Consider the following 25,385-nt stretch of genomic DNA (forward strand, 5'->3'; position numbering starts at 1 on the left):
CGTCCTCCAGGTTCGCACAACGATGAATAAGCAACCCGCTTACTGCGCGTCAGGTGTGGAGACATCCAGCATGAGGCTGCACATCCCTACGTCCGCTGAAGGCTATGAGGTTAAATTCCGTGTAGTTGCACAGTTGTCTTTTACCTTTGAAATGGATTTCCTACACCCGGGGGAGCTGGTGTGGGACTGGCACCAACTCCTGGACATCGGTTCTCCGGGGCTTGGCAGTGGTGGGGGCCAGAGGACGCCTGGATTAGGATGAGCATATAGTTGATGGCACTCACTGTCTTTCTCCAAACTCTCCTGGATGGGACCTCAAAATGTAGTTTATTTATTTTTTGACAGGCAGAGTGGACAGTGAGAGAGAGAGAGACAGAGAGAAAGGTCTTCCTTTTTCCGTTGGTTCACTCCCCAATGGCTGCCGGCGCACTGTGCTGATCTGAAGGCAGGAGCCAGGTGCTTCTCCTGGTCTCCCATGTGGGTGCAGGGCCCAAGCACTTGGGCCATCCTTCACTGCACTCCCTGGCCACAGCAGAGAGCTGGCCTGGAAGAGGGGCAACTGGGCCAGAATCCGGCGCCCTGACCGGGACCAGAACCCGGTGTGCTGGCGCCACAGGCGGAGGATTAGCCTACTGAGCCGCGGCGCCAGCCTCAAAATGTAGTTTAAAGGCCAATTAGGGAAATCTCTGTCTCTTGTATTCTAGGGGGGATTTTCTTATTAATCCCCTTATTTTTGTGGCCTGTAGGAGACTTCAGACTACGGCCTTAGCCTCCCTCTGGCTTCTGATCCCAGCCAGCCCCATGGTGTCTCTGGACGGCCCCTGTGTAGGCACGGACGTGAAATACAGCTACTTCTGCCAGAGCCACATCACGAATTTCATACCTTTAATGGAAGACCTGGAGATTCATTGGAGGAACCACGTCATGTGGCACGGAACACGTGGACAGGGTTGGACAACCATGAGCGCTTTTCTGGGCGGATGTGCCAGTCTGTCCCTTGGTTTGCAGCCACTGTGTCACCTCCTGACAGCTGTGTCCCGGAGCCCAGGATTTCTGCTCCTTGTTTTCAGTTTTTAAGACTTGAGGCTATTTTTAATCTTCATGGAGTGAACCCTCCACCAATATTCACATGTTATTCAATGCTCAATTCATTAAACATCTCAGTAAGCAGAATTTGGAAACATAAATTTTCTTTAACATTTAAACATTGGTTGCAAACTTCATTAAACATAATTCAACAATTTAAACTGTAATTATAAATTTAAATATATTCTTTTTTAAAAAAAGATTTATTTGAAAGGCAGAGTTACAGAGAGAGAGAGAGATCTTCCATCCACTGGTTCATTCCCCAAATGGGCACATGGCTGGGGCTTGGCCAGGCCAAAGCCAGGAGCCAGGAGCTTCTTCCGGGTCTCCCACATGGGTGAGGGGCCCAAGGACTTGGCCATCCTCCACTGCTTTCCAGGGTACATTAGTAGGGAGCTGGATTGGAAGTGGAGCAACTGGGACTCAAACCAGTGCAGCTGGCCTCTCAGGCTGCACCACAATGCTGGCCAATATGGGGACTCTTCTGAATACACGTTAAGCAGTGCCCAAGATAAACACAAAGGCAATTATCTGACTTACTATGATTTTAGTTAAATCTATAAAGAGCCCGGCACAGGGGTTAACCCAGTACTGCGTTGCTGTTTCCTGCTACCTGTTTCCCTCCGGGAATAAGAGACGTCCCCAAGGTTGCTGAACAACTCCTTTGGATGCTTTCTTGGCATTACTGAAGCCCGTCAGTCTCCCCCCAAAGTGAAATGCCCCCCACGTGCAAGGCCTGTGGAGCTGCACAGTCAGGCTTCCCCGCAGAGGGAGTCACAGCTGGGCGCTGTCTCCCAGGGAGCCGTCTTCTGGTAAAACCTCCCCTGCCACCTCAGCAGTTCTTTCGGTGTGTGAATCGTCCACATTCTGTTTGTGTTTCTGCGGTCCCCTCCCCTGAAATGGTGGGCCCCGGTATTTCCACTTGGCCAGGGTTCTGTGGTGGGGACACAAATTGCTGTGTTAGTGTCGTTAAAGACATATGCTGCTTTGCCATCGTGTCCTAACAACTAACGGGTCATCCAGTGGCTTCGTCTCCTGGGGACAAGGATCGCACCTGCACGTTGGCAAACTCAGGGTCTCGGATGCCTTCTCCCTGGCCCGGAGGGTGAGCCTGGGCACTGGTTACCTAGCGATCAAGTAGCCACAGCTGCTGGGCAGGCCGTCCTGTTTTAGGAACAGTTCCAACCATTTCCAGGTCTGTTTGGTTCACATACTGCTCCGTGGCTTATCTCTTTTTAGTTGCTGGTGGGAGTAAGCGTGTATCTGTTATAAACAGACGCACACTTGGAAGAATCACACCTGCCCAATCCTCTCGGCATCTTAAAAATTCAAACCTGTGAAACACTGGAAGTCCTAACATATCCATTCCTCTCTTCTGTGTGGTAATGCCTTTTGTAACAGCTTACAGTAACTTTTCTCCTTGGAGTATTATTATCAATTTAGAAATTTCACAAACTAATTATAACACTCTTGGGTGCCTACCTCCCTGTTCATTATTCTAGCTCTTTTGCTTATTAATGGGGTCCCGAATACATTGTGACTAGGTTAAGATAATCATAGTGTTCCATCTCCCTTTTCTGTTTCTTATTATTTATTTCAGAGATGGGCGGGGGGCACTCCCATCTGCTGGTTCACTCCCCAAATACCCTGGGAGCCAAGAACTCAGTCCGGGTCTCCGATGTGTGTGGCTTCCTGCCACACGCAATCACGTGAGCTGTCGCCACCTCCGGGCCGTGCACCAGCGGGCAGCAGGAGTCGGCAGCTGGAGCGCTCTCATGTGGATGTGACATCTCAGTTGCCCGGCTGAAGCCCCCCCCCCCCCATCCCGTTGCCTGTTTAAAGGTTTTGGGTTTGCCAGTCAGTTTTGGTCAAAAAGAAGGAGACTGTGAAAGTTGTCAGACTCAAAATCGAGTCATTCACGTCAAACCGACAAGATGGAGTGGGAAGGGAGGGGAGGGGGGAGGGAGGGTCCTCACGCACATGTGCCTGGTGACAGAAATGACGGCAAGAAGCTCCACCAAACTGCAGACTTAACAAAACAAGAGATTGCTTGATTGATCTGAAAAGAGGGAGGGAGGGTGGGAGGGAGAGATCCATCTTCCATCTGCTGTTTCACTCTCCCAGTGGCCACAACAGCCAGGGTTGGGCCAGGCCAAAGCCAGAGGCTGCCATGTGGGTGGCAGAGGCCCAAGCACATGGACTTGCTGCTTTCCCAGGTGCATGAGCAGGGAGCTGAATGGGAGGCAGAGTAGCTGGGGCTGGAACCAGCCCTCTGATATGGGGTGTGGGCATCACAGGTAGTAGCTTAACTGCCGCACCACAGCGCTGGGCCCAACTGCAGCCTTGTTGCTGAAGGCCGTGTTTGTATTAGAAACCCAAATCTGGGCCGGCCCTGTGATGTAGCGGGTACCACCTGCAGTGCTGGCATCCCATATGGACTCCGGTTCGAGTCCCAACTGCTCCACTTCTGATCCAGCTCTCTGCTATGGCCCGGGAAAGCAGTGGAAGATGGCCCAAGTCCCTGCACCCACATGGGAGACCCAGAAGAAGCTCCTGGCTCCTGGCTACCGATCGGCGCAGCTCCAGCTATTGCGGCCATCTGGGGAGTGAACCAGCGGATGGAAGACCTCTCTCTCTCTCTGCCTGTCCTCTCTCTGGGCAACTCTGACTTTCAAATAAATAAATAAATCTTAAAAAAAAAAAAAAAGAAAAGAAAAGAAGCCCAACTCGGCTCTCGGGAGTTGATGCAGGTAAAAAGGACCATTGTGGCTGTTGGGCTGCTTTTGCGGGGGGAGGGGGCTGAAAAGGAGCAAATTTTCCTGATAACCAATTCCTACAAATTAATAAGAAAAAGATCAAAACTCGATGGAAAGATGGAAGAGGCAGTTCACAGGAAAGGAAGTACAGATGGCCCCCACAACATGAGAATATGCTGCATCTGACTCGTAATAGGAGAAACGCAAATTAACATGAAAGCGAGGGTGTCATCTTCCACCAGGGAGGCCTAGTCATAGGGTAGAAGCGGCTGTTAGTACACCAGTGGCTGTGAGCGTGAGGCGGTCTCCCTCCCGGCCCCCTCGTGGGAGTGTGCCTTGGGAGAACTTTCCATGGAGGACAAGTTAGCAATTGCTGGCAGCGTTCCACATGCTCTGGCCTGTACCTTCCATGGCTCAGGGTCGTGCCTTACAGGTACACTTACATAGACAAGATTGCACGTGCGGTTCCCTTCCCTCCGTTACAAAGGATTGCCAACAACCTGCAGAGTCTATAGTGCTACAGCAAACCAGTGAAAAGGAACCTCTTCATGTCCTGAGGCTGGACACTGCAACATGGAAAAAGCAAGGCGCGAACGCTGTGAGAATTACGCTACCTCCCGGAGGAGGACAGAATGACGGCTGTGTGTTTGCTTGGGGACCCTCCTGGAAGACAGAGGCTCAGCGAGACCGTGGGCGAGTGGGAACTGGGGCTTTCGGCTAAAAGGTGGGGAGAAACTGGCATTTCTCCAGAAAAAGATAAAGCGAAAGCACACATCACAAACGAGTCTCTGTTGACTTTTGTTTTATCAGACTGTGTTACCTGCCAAGATGGCACCAGAATTTTTTTTTAAGATTGATTTATTTATTTGAAAGTCAGCGTTACACAGAGAGAGGAGAGGGAGAGAGAGAGAGAGAGAGAGAGAGAGAGAGAGGTCTTCCATCAAATGGTTCACTCCCCAGATGGCCGCAATGGCTGGAGCTGTGCCGATCCGAAGCCAGGAGGCAGGAGCCAGGAGCTTCTTCTGGGTCTCCCACATGGTATAGGGGCCCAAGCACTTGGGCCATCTTCTACTGCTTTCCCGGGCCATAGCAGAGAGCTGGACAGGAAATGGAGTCTTTTTTTTTTTTTTTTTTTTTTTTTGGACAGGCAGAGTGGATAGTGAGAGAGAGAGACAGAGAGAAAGGTCTTCCTTTTTGCTGTTGGTTCACCCTCCAATGGCCGCCACGGCTGCGGCCGGCTCACCGCGCTGATCCGAAGGCAGGAGCCAGGCGCTTCTCCTGGTCTCCTATGGGGTGCAGGGCCCAAGCACTTGGGTCATTCTCCACTGCCTTCCCGGGCCACAGCAGAGAGCTGGCCTGGAAGAGGAGCAACCGGGACAGAATCCGGCACCCCGTCTGGGACTAGAACCCGGTGTGTGGGCGCCACTAGGTGGAGGATTAGCCTAGTGAGCCGCGGTGCCGGCCAGGAAATGGAGTCTTGAACCGGCGCCCATATAGGATGCCGGCGCTTCAGGCCAGGGCATTAACCCACTGTGCCACAGTGCTGACCCCGGCACCAGAATTTTAAAAAATTAAAAAAAAAAAAATCAACCTTACCTGTTGTTTGTCTCTCAGTGGGTAAGGGTTTATTATCATTATTATTACCATTATCATTATTATTTTTTATCACCGGTCGGGTCTTCGGTGCAGTGCAGTCCAGCAGACACCAAGCCGAAGGTGCTGGGGGCTGCAGGACCCTGCTGGGCGGAGCGCCCAGGGCAGTAACAGCAGCGCCTACTAGGCGGAAGCCGTGCTGGGAGGCGAGCTGGCTGGTTCTGGTGTCTTGGAACTGCCAGGTAATTCCACGGAAACACTGGCGTCTAATCGGGACGCAGAAGGCTGAGCGGAGCTTTCCTGGAGGGAGTTCTATGGACAGGCAGCACCGCGGGTTCTGGGGAATGCGGGTCTCCAGCCCGGGGTGGAGGGGTGCGGTGGGACACGGAGCCTGGGGCAGAACGGGGGCAGATTCTTCCTTCTTGCCGGGTTTCTGCCCCAATCCTCATTTACTCTCCGTCGCACCCTCCTCCCACCAAAGCAACGGTTTGCACGCCCTGTTCCCGCCTTTCGGGGTCGGGGCTGAGCTCGGAGCTGCGGGGAGCTGCGGGCCCCTCGCGAGGCTAGGCGGGGTTAGTTGGAGGCGAGCCATCCACACCCAGACCCGGCCCCAGGCGTCCGGCGGGGCGGGCCCTGGGGCTCTGTATTTAGCGCGGCCCCTCGTCTTCGCCCTCACTAGGCGTGAAACGACCCTGGGCAAGATGGGTGTCTATCGCGTCTGCGTGTCCACCGGGGCCTCGATCTACGCGGGCTCCAAAAACAAAGTGGAGCTGTGGCTGGTTGGCCAGCACGGAGAGGTGGAGCTCGGGTCGTGCCTGCGGCCCACACGGAACAAGGTGAGCCGTCAGTACGCGGGCGCGACGGGGCTGAGTCTTGGGTTCGTCCAGGTCGGAGGAAGACACCACCCTCTGCGCCTCGCCGGCGGCGGGAAGAGCGCGCGTGGGGAATGGGGGCCGGTGGGCACTAGGGCAGGCTCCGTCCACATCCCGGGCTCCCGGCTTCCTGGCAATAGAGGGGACACCCCTGCGCCCCCCCCCCCCCCCCCATTCCGCATCCTCTGGTCTTGAAGCAGCGGCCATCCGAGTCGGGCCTCCTGGATTTTGCTTTATTTATTTATTTTAAAACGGTTACTCCAAACCTCCTCTTCCTGTGCCGGATCTCCGACCCTTTGGATGCAGCACCCGCGGGGTGGGTGGGGGTGGGCGGGGAAAAGGTGTCGGGGAGAAGGCAGGGTCTGGGAGCGCTCTCTCTTCCCTCCCAGTTCCCGTCGCCTGCGACAGCTCCCTCCCCTGTCCCTGGAGTCCAGATGTCCGTTCCACCGCGGACAGCGCAGTGGAACCGTGGTCCACGGAGGTCCTTCCCGGAACTCGCGCCTCCCCACCTCTCTCCGCCTCGGTCTAAGCAAGACTGGAGCGCAGTCAATTCTGCCTCTTGGGCAACCCGGGCATCCGTGCCCTGATGTTCCCCCCACTGTGGACCACCAGACCAGTGGCCCCTGCGATCTGTGTCCCCCGCACCCTCTTAGCTGGTCCCTCTGCGCCAGACCGTCAGAGTCCTTCTGAAACCAGAACGACCCCCACACCCCCAACACGCACACCCCAGTACCTGTCCGGCGGAAGAGGCTCAGCCCTGGCGGACAAGGGCAGGAGCGCGCCCCGAGCAGGTGGCCTCAAGACCCCATTCCAGGAAGCCGGCGCCACGTCCTGGCAGTTGGTCAAGGAGGCGAATTCGTCCGGGGAGACCCCCCAGGGCTGCGGGCGCACGGGGCTCCACCTGACCTGGGGCCAGGCCTCTGGGGGGGCATTCAGTCTCAGAGGGGTCGTGCAGGTGCACTGGCCTTAGCTAGGGAGGGTGAGAGGGACGGGCGGGGGACAGGCGAGCCACCCTGGGGAACTGGTGTGAGCAGAGGGAGGGGAAGACGTGTGCCGCGGTGGAGCTGGGGGCACCGGGTCGTGAGGGTCTCGGAGGTCCAGCCAGAGCTTTAGATTGGTCTTTAGATTGAGCCTCTTCTGCCGCTTGCAGGAGGAGGAATTCAAGGTGAACGTTTCCAAGTACCTGGGATCGCTGCTGTTCGTGAGACTGCGCAAAAAACACTTTCTCAAGGAAGACGCCTGGTTTTGCAACTGGATCTCCGTGCAGGCCCTCGGGGCCGCTGAGGACAAGTACTGGTTCCCGTGCTACCGCTGGGTGGTGGGCGACGGCGTCCAGAGCTTGCCAGTGGGCATTGGTGAGCGCGGGATTGGGGGTGCGAGGAGGGCTCCGGGGCACGGGAGAGGGGCCTGCGTGTGAGGAGAGGGTGCAGAGCGGGCGTGAGGGGTGGGTGAGGCTGGACCCGGGAGTCAGGGCGACTGGGGGCGGGGGTTGTCAGCGAGGAGGGTTGCTGGAGCTGATAGAGGGTGCTGTGCAGGCTGGGACCCGCTGAGGATGCGCGCTGGGCGGGGCGCGGGGCGTGGCTTCTAGGAAGCTCCTTACTTCTAGGCTGCACCACGGTCGGGGATCCGCAGGGCCTGTTTCAGAAACACAGAGAGCAGGAGCTGGAAGAGAGAAGGAAGCTGTACCAGTGAGCCCCCCTGCCCCTCCCCCACTGGGAGCTGCTGAGCAAGGGCGTCTGGGGGCCTGATCTTACTTCTGTCCCACAGGTGGGGGAGCTGGAAGGAGGGGTTAATCCTGAACGTGGCGGGGTCCAAGTTAACTGACCTCCCTGTGGATGAGCGATTTCTGGAGGACAAGAAAATCGACTTCGAGGCTTCGCTGGCCTGGGGGTGAGAGGCAGGGGCAGGGTGGGGGGGTGTCGTGGTTTGCCCCTGGCTGCACGCAGGTCGGTGGCGACGGCGGTTGTAACGTTGGATTCTCCCCTGAAGGCTGGCAGAGCTCGCTTTGAAGGACTCGCTCAATGTTCTGGCTCCCTGGAAAACTCTCGATGACTTCAATAGGATTTTCTGGTGCGGGCGGAGCAAGCTGGCGAGTCAGTCCTGAAAACTTGGCCCGGGACCCCTGCCCCCCAGATGGAGAGAACCCGGGGGGTGGGGGTGGGAGAGCAGAGGCTTGGGTCCCTCTGGTCGGCTGGGGTCAAGTGGGAATGGCTCGGTGGGGGCTGGGAGGAGCTCAGGACCCTCAGGGAGCTCAACAAGTGCCATCCCCAGGGCGGGTGCGGGACTCCTGGCAGGAGGACTCCTTGTTCGGGTACCAGTTTCTCAATGGCGCCAACCCCATGCTGCTGAGGCGCTCTGTCCAGCTTCCTGCCCGCCTGGTGTTCCCTCCGGGCATGGAGGAGCTGCAGGCCCAGCTGGAGAAGGAGCTCAAGGTATGGACGTCAGAGCCCTGAGGGGGCGTGGCCAGTGGTCGTGTGGGCGGGAAGGCTGTAGCAGCAGCCTTATGGGTCTGGCTTGCTGCAGCTCAGCAAGAGGGGGTTCTCAAGAGAACTCCCGGACAGTGTATTGTGGAGGGCAGGTGAGCAAGGTGGGATGGTTGATGGAGACAGAATAACAATGAAGAAATGCAGCTTGGGCGGAGGGGGGCTGAAGAGTAAGAGTGGGGGGGTCAGGGGGTAGGGCTGTGAGTCAGGAGCTAACGGTGGAACCACTGAGAGAGAAAGTTCACAGGGACACGGGGTTTGAATCCTGGCCCTGCTCTCTGTAAGGCGTGAGAGTTCGGGCAGGTTCTCAGCCTCTCTGATCAGCCACTCCCCTCCTGGAACGCTGGGGCACGCTCAGGTAGAGTGGGTGGGCACGATGGGCAGTGAGAAGCACCGGGTCCAGCACTCGGCACAAAGTGGTGCTGGGGACAAGTTAGTTCTCTTCTTCCTCGGGGGTGGAGGGGTGGCGAGGAGACGGCGGGTGTGCCGACGGCCGTCCTGTGCTCTCTGCATGCAGGCAGGCACGCTGTTTGAAGCCGACTTCGCCCTGCTGGATAACATCAAGGCCAACGTCATCCTGTATTGCCAGCAGTACCTGGCTGCCCCGCTGGTCATGTTGAAACTGCAGCCCGATGGGAAACTCATGCCTATGGTCATCCAGGTGTGGGCACCCAAGATTTCTCGTCCCCGGTGTGTGGCCTTCTCGGCTCAGCCACCATCAGGCCTCAGTGGTTCCCTGGGAACACACTCTCAGGCTAAGGCCTGGCTGGGGCGCATGTTGCGGGGATGAATTGCCCAAGTGGGTCGGAGGCGTGTGGATGGAGAGGAAAGATAGTGGGAAAGACAAAGAGCGAGGAAGAGGCAGATTCAGCCGGCCTGGATTCAGGCAGAGAGGTACAGGGGGTGGGGGGTCAGCCAGGCACCTGCAGCAGTGGGACAAACCAAGAGGTACAGGGGGTGGGGGGTCAGCCAGGCACCTGCAGCAGTGGGACAAACCAAGAGGTACAGGGGGTGGGGGGTCAGCCAGGCACCTGCAGCAGTGGGACAAACCAAGAGGAAGAGCTGCTTGGGTATTTCGGGATCATGGGGGAGGCATTTGGGTGGTCTGGCAGGCAACCAAGCACTGTAGGCTTAGTCATTTGCCTAGAGGTGGTGTTGAAAGAGGGGAGAGAGATCAAGATCTCTCAACAAGAGTGTGGGCTGAAGGAAGCAGGGGGTTTGAATCTTGTCCTCTCTGCGGGGACAGAAAGAGGAGGTGCAGGCAGGGAGACATGGTACCTGCAGAGGGCCCAGGGCAGAGCAGGTTGCCGTGTTAATGTCTCAAGAGGGTGGGAGAAGGAGGGGATGGAGAAATCGAAGTAAACTTGGAGGAGGAAGGGTGAGGTTAAACATTCAAAGGACCAAGGATTGTTGGGCACCTGGTGCTCATCCCTTCCCTTCCCCCCTCCCTGCCTTGTCCCTGTCCCAGCTCCATTTGCCAAAAATCGGATCCTCCCCACCACCGCTTTTCCTGCCCACGGACCCCCCCATGGTCTGGCTGCTGGCCAAATGCTGGGTCCGTAGCTCTGACTTCCAGGTTCATGAGCTGAATTCTCATCTTCTGAGGGGACACTTGATGGCCGAGGTCTTCACGGTGGCCACCATGAGATGTCTTCCATCCATACATCCTGTCTTCAAGGTAACACCTCCTTCCCTTCTCACCTGCCTGCCTCTGGCTCTGCCCTGGCACACGCCCACCCCAGAGGCTCCCTCTGTGGGACCTTAGGGTAAGGGGAGAACCAGCCAAGGAAGACAAGAGAGCAAAGGAGTGAGGGCCTAGCTTGCATGTCATTTTCAGTGAGTGGTATCACCTCTCAAGGGGGGCAGGAATGATTCTTGGGAAAAGGGGTGAAAAAAGGTTTGCATAAAGCATGAATATTCTTATAGTACTTAGACAACATGCAAATGATGGAAGATTCTATCCAATCAGAGGAGACCATGCAAATAATGTAAAAGACTATTTTCAGGCAGTCTTTTCAGAGTTTAAAAGAGCATACAGGCTAGTTAGAGGGGCGCAGGCCCACGGCAGCAGGCTGGTGTACATAGACAATTAGAGCAAAGTGTTCACCTACTGAACACTCTCACTGGGTGTCTCCTGTGTGGCAAGAACCACTGTAGACAACTGTAGATTAGGCAAAGTCCCTATCTTGCGGGATGTCCATTTTCAGTAAGGTGACGCTAAAGATTGTATTGTCACAAGCCAGCTGTGACAAGTTTGGTGCAAGGAATTAAAGCGTGTTGGTGTGAGGGTGAGTTTAGATCGGTCAGGAACAGGCTGCCTTGGAGAGACGGCGGGGAGATGAGCTCTCCACCCTGGATGGGCAGAAGGAGGTGGCCGTGGTGGCCGTGGTGGCCGCGGGACGGGTGGGGGAGCTGAAGTTCTGGAGGTGGGCTGGGCGTGCTCAGTGTGATTAGACCACCTGTTCTCAGCGGAGGGAGCCCCAGCTTCTGCTGAGTACTGGGCGCCTTCCCTGCGGCTCAGCGCCCTTCCCCTGCTGTGCCCGCTCTAGCTGATCGTCCCCCACCTGCGATACACCTTGGAGATCAACGTCCGCGCCAGGAACGGGCTGGTCTCTGACTTCGGCATTTTTGACCAGGTATGGGGAGAGGATGGGGCCCTCTGGGGCTGCCTCTGCCTCCTGGCTCCATTGCCTGACTCTGGCCACCCTTGCTCCCCAGATAATGAGCACGGGCGGCGGCGGCCACGTGCAGCTGCTCCAGCAAGCTGGAGCCTTCTTAACCTATCGCTCCTTCTGTCCCCCTGACGATCTGGCCGACCGGGGCCTGCTGGGAGTCGAGTCTTCCTTCTACGCTCAGGACGCGCTGCGGCTCTGGGAAATCATCTCCCGGTGAGGGGAGCGAGGGGCGGGGAACAGGAAGCCCCACTGAGTGGAGCAGTGGCTTCAGCTCTTGGGCCCGCACCCCTCCCCGCAGCTACGTGCAGGGAATCATGGGCCTCTACTACAAAACCGACGAGGCTGTGAGGGACGACCTGGAGCTGCAGAGCTGGTGCCGAGAGATCACTGAAATCGGGCTGCAAGGGGCCCAGAAGCAAGGTAGGAGGAGCTCCTGGCCCGAGGTCCCAGACTCAGGGAACAAGAGACCACCCCAGAATCCTCTCCAGCTCTGTGGACTCTTTTTTTTTTTTTTTTAAGGTTTATTTATTTTATTTGAAAGAGTTACAGAGAGGCAGAGGAAGAGAGGGGAGAGGGAGAGGGAGAGAGAGGGAGATCTTCCATCTGCTGGTTCCCTCCCCAAATGGCCGCAACAAAGCCAGGAGCTCCATCCAAGTCTCCCACATAGTTCAGAAGCCCAAGCACTTGGGCCATCTTCTGGTGCTTTTCCAGGCCACAGCAGAGAGCTGGATGGGAAGTGGAGCAACCGGGACTCGAACCGGCGCCCATTTGGGATGGCGGCTTTACCCGCTACACCACAGAGCCAGCCCTCTATGGGCTGTTCAGAAGCATTCCCCCTGACAGTAGGACCACTGGGCGCTCATAAGTGTTTACCCAGTGCCCGTCCAGAGCCAGAGCCCTGACTTGGAGCATTTGTCCATTTGCATGGTGTCAATAGTCCCACTGCCGCTACCCGGGTGATGTCAGTCAGCCTGCGGAGCACCTGGGAAGCCGACCTCATTAACTCCTGTGAGCCAATAGGAGCCAGCACCAGCGCCCCACCTGGCGGACCCTCCTAGCTCAGCTCCCTCCTCCCCGCCCGTGCCCCCATCCCATGTCAATTCCCGCAAGAGTTAACTCACCGTTCCCAGCCCCCTCCCCCAGCTCTGCCCTTGCTCCTGCCTCACAGCTCTGATTTCTCAATCCTCGCAGGGTTCCCCACCTCTTTACAGTCCGTGGCCCAGGCTTGCCACTTTGTCACCATGTGCATCTTCACCTGCACGGGCCAGCACTCCTCCATCCACCTGGGCCAGGTACTATCCAGAGGGGCTGAGCAGCTGAGCGCCTCGGGCTTGGAGACAGGGAGGGGTCGTGGTCAGCAGACCTTGATTCTGAGTCCCTGTCCCTCCTTAGTTGGACTGGTTCACGTGGGTCCCTAACGCGCCCTGCACCATGCGGCTGCCCCCGCCGACCACCAAGGACGCGACGCTGGAGACGGTGATGGCCACACTGCCCAACTTGCATCAGTCTTCTCTCCAGATGTCCATCGTCTGGCAGCTAGGCAGGGACCAGCCCATTATGGTGAGAGCCGGTGCCAGGAGCCCTGAGAAATCCGGCCAGCGGGGGAGAGGCTGCACTGCAGCCTGGAGCTCCCCCGGCTCTGAGCCGCCTTTGCTCTCTGTGCCAGGTGCCTTTGGGCCAGCACCAGGAGGAGTACTTCTCGGGCCCTGAGCCCAGGGCTGTGCTGGAGAAGTTCAGGGAGGAACTGGCCATCATGGATAAGGAAATTGAGGTCCGGAATGAAAAGCTGGACATACCCTATGAGTACCTGCGCCCCAGCGTTGTGGAGAACAGTGTGGCCATTTGAGCTGCCTGCCCTGGCTGCCTCAGCCCCCTCACCCTTAGTAGTTGCTGGCCCACCCTCTCCCCAAGCCCTGCCCTCTTCCCCAAGCCCCGCCCCTTTCCCCAAGCCCCATCCTCTTTCCCCAAGCCCCGCCCTCTTCCCCAAGGCCCACCCTCTTCTCCAAGCCCCACCCTCTTTCCCCAAGCCCTGCCCTCTTCCCCAAGCCCCGCCCCTTTCCCCAAGCCCCACCCTCTTCCCCAAGCCCCGCCCCCTCCCCCACACCCCACCCTCTTTCCCCAAGCCCCGCCCTCTTCCCCAAAGCGCCGACCTCCTAAGGCGTCATCTTTTTTGTCTGTGCCCCTGGTGAGCACAGAGTACTCAGAATAATGTGTGATCGCTCCCTCAGCCTTCTCCTTTGCAATTTCCCTCCCTCCCTCGCTTCTTCCTGCATCTTTCAAGCCTCCCAGATAGCCAGTAGTAGCCACATTGATTCCAGCAATTGTCAGGATGGAATCAGGTGACAGTAGCTCGCTCTGCACATTTGTGAATCAGCTGTGATTTTAGAACCAAAATTGAGTTTAACAACAACCAAGAGGTATTTTAGACTAATGGTGAAAAACGAACTTAGACCCAAGTAGCTTAAATAAAGTGTTGGCAAAAGAATCTAGAGATCGAAAGCTGTTTGTTTCTCAGCTGATTGGATTTAACACACTTCCCGAAGTCAGACTCCGCCCAGCAGACCATGGCCACTGAGGCTCATCTCAGTTCAAGGCTCCCCTAGAAAACGGGAAACAGAGGCAACTTGGTTGAACTGAAGAAGCCGCTCCTGGCTGGAGATATCTGGACTCAAGGCTTCTGCCACTTGCTTCTGCCACTTCTGCACTTCTTCCCACACCAGTTGGGAAGCTCCAGATAAACAGAATCGACTGGCAGAATCCTAAAAACCTCACGATTCTCTTAATGAGAGCAACAAGGGATTTGGTGAAGTCCAATGTCTGGTTAGAATTTAGGAGAAAGCAGTCTGGGAGGGCTGATATACTCCGAGGGTAATCTGTGGGTATTTCCCAACAGAAACCCAAGGTACACACACCAAAGTGCTTCTTGCTCCTGGTTCTCTATCACTGACATGTGGCTGATGCTGGCTGGGAAGTGGGGGAGGAATTTAATGCTGGAATCCAGGAGAAGCTGCAGAGGCAGGAGGGCAAGGTACCATCCTTACCCAGAAACAGAGCAGTAAACAAGGGTGGGACAGAGCTAGGGAAGAGGGACCGGGAGAGCCTTTTCAGAAAACCAGGAAATTGGCTTTCACCTTTAGGGACCAGTTTCTGAAGGATTTTCAGTAAGGATAGAAGAATTCGAAGTCAAACTCTCACACAGGCCCCTCCTTCTCTCTGGAGGCCACTCCCCCTTCTCCTTGGAGGCCACACCCTCTTCTCCTTGGGAGCCACACCCTCTTCTCCTTGGGAGCCACACCCTCTTCTCCTTGGAGGCCACACCCTCTTCTCCTTGGGAGCCACTCCCCCTTCTCCTTGGAGGCCACACCCTCTTCTCCTTGGGAGCCACACCTCATTCTCAGTTCTTTGCTGGGAAATTGTGCAGCTAACAGTGTCTGGGTAGGTACATCCGAAAGTTTGTGGAAAGCAGGATTAAAAGTTAAGTTTATTTTGGTGCCAAAAAAAAAAAAAAAACCATTCATATGAGGGGTTTTTTAAAAGTTCACAAAAATGCATATTATGAAAAAACTAAGGATTGCAACATTTTTGTTGCAATTTTTTATTTGTTGCATTTTTTTATTTATCTTTTGCTTCCACTTTTGTTGAACTTTTTGAGGTACCCTCGCATATTTGGACTAATCTAGCATTCTTATGCCTACATGTCTTAGAACTTCTTCCTGTGTCAAAGGTCAAGGGTTTTAGGGCATCTAAACTTCCTCTGCATCATCTGAAACTGTATTTGCTCGTTTATTGCCGAGTCCAGCAAACTAACAGAGTCAAACCAGATGTGCAAAACAGCACACAAAATGTATCCTCTCCCTTAGCTCCGCCCACAATTGGATGTGAAATTCAATCAGCTGTAAACTATCGCTCTCCTAGCCTTGGGAGACCAACCACCCTCAGAATCCGCCTCTGAAGGTGTGGATGTTGAAAGCCAAGCGTCTGTAATGCCCTCCATACACAAACTTCCCCTTGCAGGATCTGCTCTTGTGTGTGCTTTATATATATATTATATATATATAAAGATTTATTTATTTGAAATCAGAGTTACAGAGAGAGAGAGAGATATCTTCCATCCAATGGTTCACTCCCCAATTGGCCGCAACGGCTGGAGCTGCACCAATCCGAAGTCACAAGCTTCTTCCAAGTCTCCCACACTGGTGCAAGGACTTGGCCCATCTTCCACTGCCTTCTAGGGCCATAGCAGAGAGCCAGATTGGAAGTGGAGCAGCTGGGACCCGAACCAGCGTCCATATGGGATGCCGGCGCTTCAGGCCAGGGCGTTAACCTGCTGCACCACAGCGCCAGCCCCTGCTCTTGTGTTTCATGCACGGACTGTTGGGACCCTGTTCTGAGCACCAGCTCTTGGTGAGGAGTAGGGCCGAGGAGGGAGTTAGGCGTTTTTGTTCTAAGCCAAGGAGGAGCAGCTTCTCGGGAGAGGAGAGTGGGAGGGACTGCCCTTCTTGGCTGTGCACTTGGCTGTGGAATTTCACGAATGGGGAAATCAGCAGATAACGCTCTTGAGGGCTTTCCTTCCAGGCAACACAGTAAGAAAATCCATCACTCCGTCTTTCCCCTTTGACGGCGCACCTGTGCCCTTCTTCCCCTTGCCCACTCATCCCCGGCAGCGTCTCTTTCCTCCCATGTGAAGTACCTAAAAGTCCATGCTTATTAAAAGATAAACAATAAAAATGTGCTGATTTGAGAGTTACAATTTTTTTTAAAGTCATAAGTTAACTGTGGCAAGTGTTTAGAACCTAACAAAATAACAAAAGTTATTTTGGGAAAGAGTGTTTTCTAAGGAAAAGTTAAGGGGCCAGCGCTGTGGCATAGCTGGTAAAGCCACCAACTGCAACCTTGGCATCCCATATGGGCACTGGTTCAAGTCCTGGCTGTTCCATTTCTGATCCCTGCTATGGCCTGGGAAAGCAGTGGAAGATGGCCCAAGTCCTTGGGCCTGTGAAGCTATGAGGGAGACCCAGAGTTCCTGGCTCCTGACTTTGACCTGACCCAGCCCTAGCTGTTGTGGTCATTTGGGGACTGAACCAGCAGATGGAAGATCTGTATCTATTTCTCCATCTCTAACTCTGACTTTCAAATAATTAATAACTTTTTTAAAACATTTATTTATTCAAAAGTCAGAGTTACAGAGAGAGAGAGAGAGGTCCTCCATCCGATGTTTCACTCCCCAATTGGCCGCAACAGCTGGAGCTGCACTGATCCGAAGCCAGGAACCAGGGCCTTCCTCCAGGTCTCCCACATGGGTACAGGGGCCCAAGGACTTGGACCATCCTCCATTGCTTTCCTGGGCCATAGCAGAGAGCTGGATCGGAAGTGGAGCAGCTGGGTCTCGAACCGGTGCCCATATGGGATGCCGGTGCTTCAGGTCAGGGCATTAACCTGCTGCGCCACAGTGCTGGCCCCAATAAATAAATCTTAAAAAAAAAAAAGTTAAATACATTTGAGAGGCTGGAAGAGTGAGAGTGATTGAGGACTCCCATGTATTGGCTCACTTCCCAAATGTCTGCAGTGGCTGGGGCTAGGAGCCAGGAGCTTCACCCAGGCCTCTGACATGGGTGCAGGGATCCAGGCACTTGGGCTATCTTCCACTGCTTTTTCCAGGCCGTTAGTGAAAGTAGGGCAGCTGGGACTAAAACTAGCACCCATATGAAAGCTGGTGTTGGAGGTTGGAAGCTTAACCAACTGCTAGAACGGATGTCCTACCTGGATGGCAGAACTGGGTGACTAGAGCCATCACTGTTGCCTCCCTGGGTACACATGAGGGAGCTGGAGGTGGGACCTGAACCCAACCACACAGCTGTGAGACAGGAGAGTCTCTTTTTTATTATTTTAAGGAATACAAATTTCATATGTACAATTTTGGGAATATAGTTATTCTTCCCTTCATACCCACCCTCCCACCCACACTCCTACCCCTCCTCCTCCTCCTCCCTCTCCCCTTCCCAGTCCAATTACCCATTAAGATTTATTTTTTAAAGATTTATTTATTTGTTTGAAAGGCATAGTTATAGAGAGGCAGAGGCAGAGAGAGAGAGAAAGAGAGAGAGGTCTTTCATCCACCCATCCACTGGTTCACTCCCCAGATGGCTGCAACAGCCAGTGCTGCACTGATCCAAAGCCAGGAGCCAGAAGCTTCCTCCAGGTCTCCCTCATGGGTGCAGGGGCCCACGATCTTGGGCCATCTTCTACTGCTTTCCCAGGCCATAGCAGAGAACTGGGTCAGAAGTGGAGCAGCCAGGACTCGAACCGGTGCCCATATGGGATGCTGGCACTGCAGGCAGCGGCTTTACCTGCTATGCCACAGTGCCAGTCTCAAGATTAATTTTCAGTTAGCTTTGTACACGGAAGATCAACTCTATACTAAGGAAATATTTCAATGACTTGTGCATGCACACACACAAACTCTTTGAGAACAAGTACCACAGTCAACCCATAATACAACTCATTGAGGACAGAGGTCCTGCATGAGAAGTTAGTGCACAGTGACTCCTATTGTTAATTAAACAATTAACACTCTTATATATGGCTTCAGTGACCACCTGAGGCTCTTGACATGAGCTGCCTAGGCTATGGAAGCCTTTTGAATTTACAAAGTCTGTCAGTATTTTGACAAGACCATAAGCAAAGTGGAGTTCTCTCTTCCCTTTAGAAAAAAGTACATCCTTCTTTGATGGCCACTTCTTTCTGCTGGGGTCTCATGGAGATCCTTCAGGTAGAACAGTTTTTGCCAGTGTCTTGGCTTTCCAATCCTGAAATGCTCTCATGAACTTTTCAGTCAGACCAGGAAGTATTAAGGGCTGATTCTGAGGTCAGAGTGCTATTTAAAGCAATTGTCATTCTACTGGTCTGCTGTGTGGACTGCTTCCCATGTTGGAACATTCTCTCCTTTTTAATTCTATTATAATTACCTGACACTTGATCCTATTTTATATGGTCTATGTAACACTTAATCCTACCTATATGTTCACTTTAACCTTTAATATCACTTTTTTTTTTTTTTTGACAGGCAGAGTGGACAGTGAGAGAGAGAGACAGAGAGAAAGGTCTTCCTTTTCCGTTGGTTCACCCCACAATGGCCGCTGCGGGTGCACCGTGCTGATCCAAATCCAGGAGCCAGGTGCTTCCTCCTGGTCTCCCATGCGGGTGCAGGGCCTAAGGACTTGGGCCATCCTCTACTGCCTTCCCAGGCTACAGCAGAGAGCTGGACTGGAAGAGGAGCAACCGGGACAGAATCTGGCGCCCTGACTAGGACTAGAACCCGATGTGCCGGTGCCGCAGGTGGAGGATTAGCCTAGTGAGCCACGGCACCGGCCAACCCTTAATATCACTTTAACACTTAAAATGACATTTTCGCCACCCAGCTTAATGGGATTTGAGGTCCCATGACAAGTTTTTTTTTTTTTAAAGATTTACATATTTATTTGAAAGAGTTACAGGGTGGCAGAGGCAGAGAAAGAGAGAGAGGTCTTCCATCTTCTGGTTCACTCCCCAAATGGCTGCAATGGCCAGAGCTGCACTGATCCAAAGCCAGGAATCGGGAGCTTCCTCTGGGTCCCCCATGCAGACACAGGGGCCCAAGGACTTGGGCCATCTTCCACTGTTTTCCCAGGGCACAGCAAAGCTGGATCAGAAGTGGAGCAGTCTGGTCCTGAACTGGTGCCCATATGGGATGCCGGCACTACAGGTGGTGGCTTTACCTGTTATGCAACAGAACTGGCCCCCATGACAAGTTTTTAAACTATACCCTTGGGGCTGGTGCTGTGGCGCAGTGGGTTAACGCACTGGCCTGAATGCTGGCATCTCATATGGGCGCTGGTTCGGGTCCCGGCTGCTCCACTTCCAATCCAGCTCTCTGCTATGGCCTGGGAAGGCAGTAGAAGATGGCCCAAGTCCTTGGGCCCCTGCACCTGCATGGGAGACCCAGAAGAAACTCCTGGCCCTGGCTCCTGGCTCCTGGCTTCGGATCAGCACAGTTTTGGCCGTTGCAACCATCTGGGGAGTGAACCAGCAGATGGAAGACCTTCTCTCTCTGTGTAACTCTGACTTTCAAATAAATAAATAAGTAAATAAATCTTTAAAAAAATAAACTATACCCATAGAAGTTAGTCCTTAGGAATGTATGCAGAACTATACAGCTTTACAGTTAGAAACTTCCTCCTCCCTCTTTATCCCCACTCTTATTTCTCACTGAGGTCCATCCTCAATTGACTTTATCCACATATGATTAACTCTATGTTCAGTAGAGTTGAACAAATAGTATGAAGAAAAAAATGAAAAAACAAAAAGAACAAAACTGTTCCTCGACAGTCAAGACGAGGGCAGCTTAAGTCATGCCTTCTCGAAGTGTCAATTTCACTTCGGCAGATTTCATTTTAGGTGCTCTATTAGTTATCACAGATCAGGGAGAACATACGGTATCTGTCCCGCTTATTTCACTAATATGATGTTTTCCAGATTCATCTATTTTGTTGCAAATGACCGGATTTCATTTTTTTTAATGCTGTTTAGTACTCTGTAGAGTAAGTATCCCATACTTTCTTTATCCAGTCTTCGGTTGACAAGCATTTAGGTTGGTTCCCTGTCTTAGCTATTGTGAATTGAGCTGCAATAAACATGGGGGTGCAGATAACTCTTATTTACTGAATTCATTTACCTTGGGTAAATTCCCAGGAGTGGGATGGCTGGGTCATATGGCAGGTCTATATTCAGATTTTTGAGGTATCTCCATACTGTCCTCCATAGTGGCTTTACCAGTCTACATTCTTAACAACAGTGGATTAGGGTACCTTTTCCCCCACATCCTCACCAGCATTTGTTGTTTGTTGATTATTGTATGAAAGCCATTCTAACTGGGGTAAGGTGAAACCTCATCGTGGTTTTGACTTGCATTTCTCTGATGGCTAGTGATTCTGAACATTTTTTTCATGTGTCTGTTGGCCATTTGGATTTCCTCCTTTGAAAAATGTCTGTTTAAGTCCTTTGTCCACCTCTCAACTGGGTTTTTTGTTTTGTTACTGTGGAGTTTCTTGATCTCTTTGTATATTCTGGTTATTAATCCTTTATCAGTTGCATAGTTTGCAAATATTTTCTCCCATTCTGTTGATTGCCTCTTCAATTTCCTGAGTGTTTCTTTTGTAGTACAGAAACTTCTCAATTTGATGTAATCCCATTTGTTAATTTTGGCTTTGACTCCCTTTGCTTCTGGGGGCTTTTCCAAGGACTCTTTGCCTATGCCAATGTCTTGCAGGGTTTCCCCAGTGTTCTCTAATAATTTGATGGTGTCATGTCATAGATTTAGATCTTTAATCCATGTTGGGTGGATTTTTGTGTAAGGTGTAAGGTGGTGGTCTTGCTTCATTCTTCGGCATATGGAAATCCAGTTTTCCCAGCACCATTTGTTGAAGAGACTGACCTTGCTCCAGGGATTGGTTTTAGCTCCTTGGTCAAATATAAGTTGATTGTAGATGCCTGGATTGATGCCTGGTGATTCTGTTCTGCTCTGTTGGTCTATTCATCTGTTTTTGTACCAATACCAGGCTGTTTTGATTATAACTGCCCTGTAGTATGTCCTGAAATCTGGAATTGTGATGCCTCCAGCTTTGTTTTTGTTGTACAAGATTGCTTTAGCTATCCGAGGTCTCCTGTGTTTCCATATGAACTTCAGCATCATTTTTTCTGTATCAGAGAAGAGTGTCTTTGGTATTTTGATTGGTATCACATTGAATCTGTAAATTGCTTTCAGAAAAATGGACATTTTTATGATATTGATCCTTTTAATCTATGAACATGGAAAAATTTTCCATTTTTATATCTACTATCTTTCTTTAATGTTTTATAATTCTCATCATAGAGATCTTTGACATTTTTGGTTAAATTTATTCCAAGGTATTTAATTTTTTTGTAGCTATTGTGAATGGGATTTATCTTAAAAGTTTAGAAGTTCGGCTGGTGCCGTGGCTCAATAGGCTAATCCTCCGCCTTGTGGCGCCAGCACACCGGGTTCTAGTCCCGGTTGGGGCGCCAGATTCTGTCCCAGTTGCCCCTCTTCCAGGCCAGCTCTCTGCTGTGGCCAGGGAGTGCAGTGGAGGATGGCCCAGGTGCTTGGGCCCTGCACCCCATGGGAGACCAGGAGAAGCACCTGGCTCCTGCCTTCGGATCAGCGTGGTGCGCCGGCTGCAGCGCACCAGCCACGGCGGCCATTGGAGGGTGAACCAATGGCAAAGGAAGACTTTTCTCTCTGTCTCTCTCTCACTATCCACTCTGCCTGTCAAAAAAAAAAAAAAAAAAAAAAAAAGAAGAAGTTTAGAAGTTCAGTCTCAGCCTTGGAATCATCTGTGTTTACAAAGGCTGTTGATGTTTGTGTACTGATTTTATACCCTGATACTTTACCAAGCTCTTCTGTGAGTTCCAGTAGTCTCTTGGTGGAGTCTTTTGAATCCCCTATATATATGAATCCTGTCATCTGCAAATAGGGATAATAGGGAGAATTTTACTTCCTCTTTCCCAATTTGTATCCCTTTGGTTTCTTTTTCTTGCCTAATGGCTCTGGCTAATCCTTCCAGGACTATGTTGAATAGCAGTGGTGATAATGGGCATCCCTATTTGGTACCAGATCTCAGTGAGAATGGTTCTGACTTTTCCCCATTCAATAGCATGCTGGCCATGGGTTTGTCATAAGTTGTCTTGATTGTGTTGAGGAATGTTCCTTCTATACCCGATTTGCTTAGAGTTTTCATCATGAAAGGGTATTGTATTTTATCAAATGCTTTCTCTGCATCCATTGAGATAATCATATAGTTTTTGTTCTTCAGTATGTTAATGTGATGTATCACATTGATTTATGAATGTTGAACCATCCCTTCATACCAGAGATAAGTTCCACTTGGTCTGGGTGAATGATCTTTCTGACGTGTTGTTGGATTTGATTGGCTAGAATTTTGTTGATGATTTTTACGTCTCTGTTCATCAAGGAAATTGGCCTGTAATTCTCTTTCTCTGTTACATCTTTTTCAGGTTTAGGAATAAACCTGATGCTGGCTCCATGAAAGAATTTGGGAGGATTTCCTCCCTTTCAATTGTTTTGAATAACTTGAGAAGAACTGGAGTTAGTTCTTTAAATGTCTGGTAGAATTCAGCAGTGGAGCCATCCAGTCCTGGGCTTTTCTTTGTTGGGAGGGTCTTTATTACTGATTCAATTTCCTTCTTGGTCATGGGTCTGTTTAGGGTTTCTATGTCTTCATGGCTCAATTTAGGGAGGTTGTATGTGTCCAGGAATCTCCATTTCTTCTAGGCTTCCCAGTTTGTTGACATGCAGCTCTTTGTAGTAATTTCTGATGATTCTTTTTATTTCTCTGGTGTCTGTAGTTACATTTCCTTTTTCATCTCTAATTTTATTAATTTGGGTCTTTTCCTTTTTTTGGTTAGTTGGGTCAATAGTGTGTCAATTTTGTTTATTTTTTCAGAAAACCAGCTCTTCATTTTGCTGATCTTTTGTATTATTTTGTTTTTGGATTCAATCATTCAATCTTGTTGATTTCTTCTCTAATTTTAATTATTTCTTTTCTCCTACTAGTTTTGGGTTTGATTTGCTGTTGTTTTTCTAGATCTTTGAGATGCATTGATAGTTCATTTATTTGGTGCCTTTCCAATTTCTTGATGTAGGCACCAACTGCTATAAACTTTCCTCTTAACACTGCTGTATCCCATAGGTTTTGATGTGTTGTTTTCTTCATTCATTTCCAGAAATTTTTTGATATCTCTTTTGATTTCTTCTATGACGCACTGTTCATTTAGGAGCAGGTTTTTCAGTCACCACGTGTTTACATATGTCCTAGGGATTCCTGAGTTGTTGATTTTCAGCTTCATTCTATTGTGGTCTGAGAAGATGCATGGATGATTTCGATTTTCTTTTAATTTGCTGAGACTTGCTTTATGGCCTAATATGTGACCAATCCTAGGGAAAACTCCATGCACTGCTAAGAAGAATGTGTATTCTGCATCTGTAGGGTGAAAAGTTCTGTAGATATCTGTCAGGTCCATTTAGTCTATAGTGTTGATTAACTCTGCTGTTTCCTTGCTGATTTTCTGTGTGGTTGATCTGTCCATTGCTGAAAATGGGGGTATTGAAGTCCTCCATTATTGTATAGGAGTACTATTTTTTTTTTAATTTTTATTTGACAGGTAGAGTTATATACAGAGAGAGAGAGAGAAAGGTCTTCTTTCCATTGGTTCACCCCCCAAATGGCTGCTTCAGCTGATCCAAAGCCAGGAGCCAGGTGCTTCCTCCTGGTGCTTCCTCCTGGTCTCCCATGGGGATTCAGGGCCTAGGCACTTGGGACATCCTCCACTGCCTTCCTGGGCCACAGCAGAGAGCTGAACTGGAAGAGGAGCAACTGAGACTAGAACCCAGTGCCCATATGGGATGCTGGCGCAGCAGGTGGAGGATTAACCAAGTGAGCCACAGTGCCGGCCCCTGGAGTACTATTGTTTTGGAGTCTATGTCTCACTTTAGATCCATTAATAGTTCTTTTAAATAGCCAGGTGCCCTGTAATTAGGAGCATATATGTTTATAACAGTTACATTTTCCTGTTGAATTGATCCCTTAATCATTACATAGTGCCCTTCTTTGTCTCTTTTAACAGCTTTTGTGTTAAAGTCTATTTTAGCTGATATTAGGATGGCTATACCAGCTCTTTTTTGGTTTCCATTGGATTGGAATATCTTTTTCCATCCTTTCACTTTCAGTCTGCGTGCATCTTTGTTGGTGAAATGTGTTTCTTGTAGGCAGCAAATACATAGGTTTTGTTTTTTAATCCATTCAGCCGGTCTGTGTGTTTTAACTGGGGAATTGAGGCCATTTACATTCAAAGTGACTATTGTTAAGTAGTAACTTTGCCCTGCCATTTTTCCAAAGATATTCCTATTTTTTACTTTGAGTTTCCTTTGAGCTTTTACTGGGAGCTTTCCTTCCTTTACCTTCTTTCATAGTAATGACCATGCTTCTGTGTTTCTGTGTGCAGCACATCCTTAAGCGTTTTCTGTAGGGCTGGATGAGTGATGACAAATTCTTTCAATTTCTGTTTGTGTGGAAGGCCTTTATTTCTCCTTCATTCACAAGCAAGAGCCTTGCAGGGTACAGTATTCTGGGTTGATAGTTCTTTTCTCTTAAGACTTGGAATATCTCTAACCATCTGACGGGGGAGCTTAATGGACGTTCTGACCGCAGGCCCAAGGCCCACTCCTGGGAAAGAGGACTTTATCACTGATGTGGGGGGTTAATTGAGAAGACTGCCAGTCAATCAGGTCATGACGTGCACGAACTTATCTCTGCTTGTTTGTACCAGATGGGGACTGCAGGGCGTGAGAAGTTTGAGCTCCTCTGGGGCAGAGTTCCCACTTCCGATCCCTGGGGTACTAAACGCTGCTGTGCTCAGACAGGAGATACTAAACCAACAGCGGCAACACTGATTCTAAATATGATGAATAGAATATGATTTACTCTTCTGCAAAGATTTATTTTTATTTATTTGAGAGAGAGAGAGAGAGAGCTCTTGCATGTACTGGTTCACTATGCAAATAGCTACAACAGCTAGGACTGGGCCAGGGGGAAGTCAGGAGCCTGGAATTCCATGTGGGTCTCCCATGGGGGTGGCAAGGTCTCCATGTGGGAGCTCAAGTACTTGACCCATCTTCCACTGCCCTCCCAGGCACGCTAGCAGGGAGCGGGATTGGAAGTAGAGCAGCCGGGACTCAAATTGGTGCTCTTATGCTACGCTGGAACCGCTACACTGTACGTTTTTATCTTAGGTGTTGGTTCCATGGTTTCGTCTCTTAGCATGACTAGTGATTTCTGACAGATTAGA

The 25,385-nt window shown here is 51.3% G+C and overlaps 1 protein-coding gene across 1 annotated transcript; it reads left to right on the forward strand.

The window, feature by feature from the left end:
- Positions 1 to 6,109: 6,109 nt before the first annotated feature.
- ALOX15 (arachidonate 15-lipoxygenase) lies at positions 6,110 to 14,893 on the forward strand (the record flags this gene model as incomplete). The annotated part of the gene is given in 15 exon segments (NM_001082282.1): positions 6,110 to 6,271; positions 7,458 to 7,662; positions 7,914 to 7,995; positions 8,075 to 8,197; positions 8,297 to 8,400; positions 8,579 to 8,739; positions 9,308 to 9,451; positions 10,259 to 10,468; positions 11,340 to 11,426; positions 11,509 to 11,678; positions 11,764 to 11,885; positions 12,657 to 12,757; positions 12,858 to 13,025; positions 13,132 to 13,453; positions 13,512 to 14,893. Coding segments are annotated over 14 exon segments (1,992 nt in total). The 5' UTR covers positions 6,110 to 6,136.
- Positions 14,894 to 25,385: the final 10,492 nt, after the last annotated feature.

The sequence above is a fragment of the Oryctolagus cuniculus genome, chromosome 17, assembly GCF_964237555.1.
Source record: "Oryctolagus cuniculus chromosome 17, mOryCun1.1, whole genome shotgun sequence".
NCBI lineage: Eukaryota > Metazoa > Chordata > Mammalia > Lagomorpha > Leporidae > Oryctolagus > Oryctolagus cuniculus.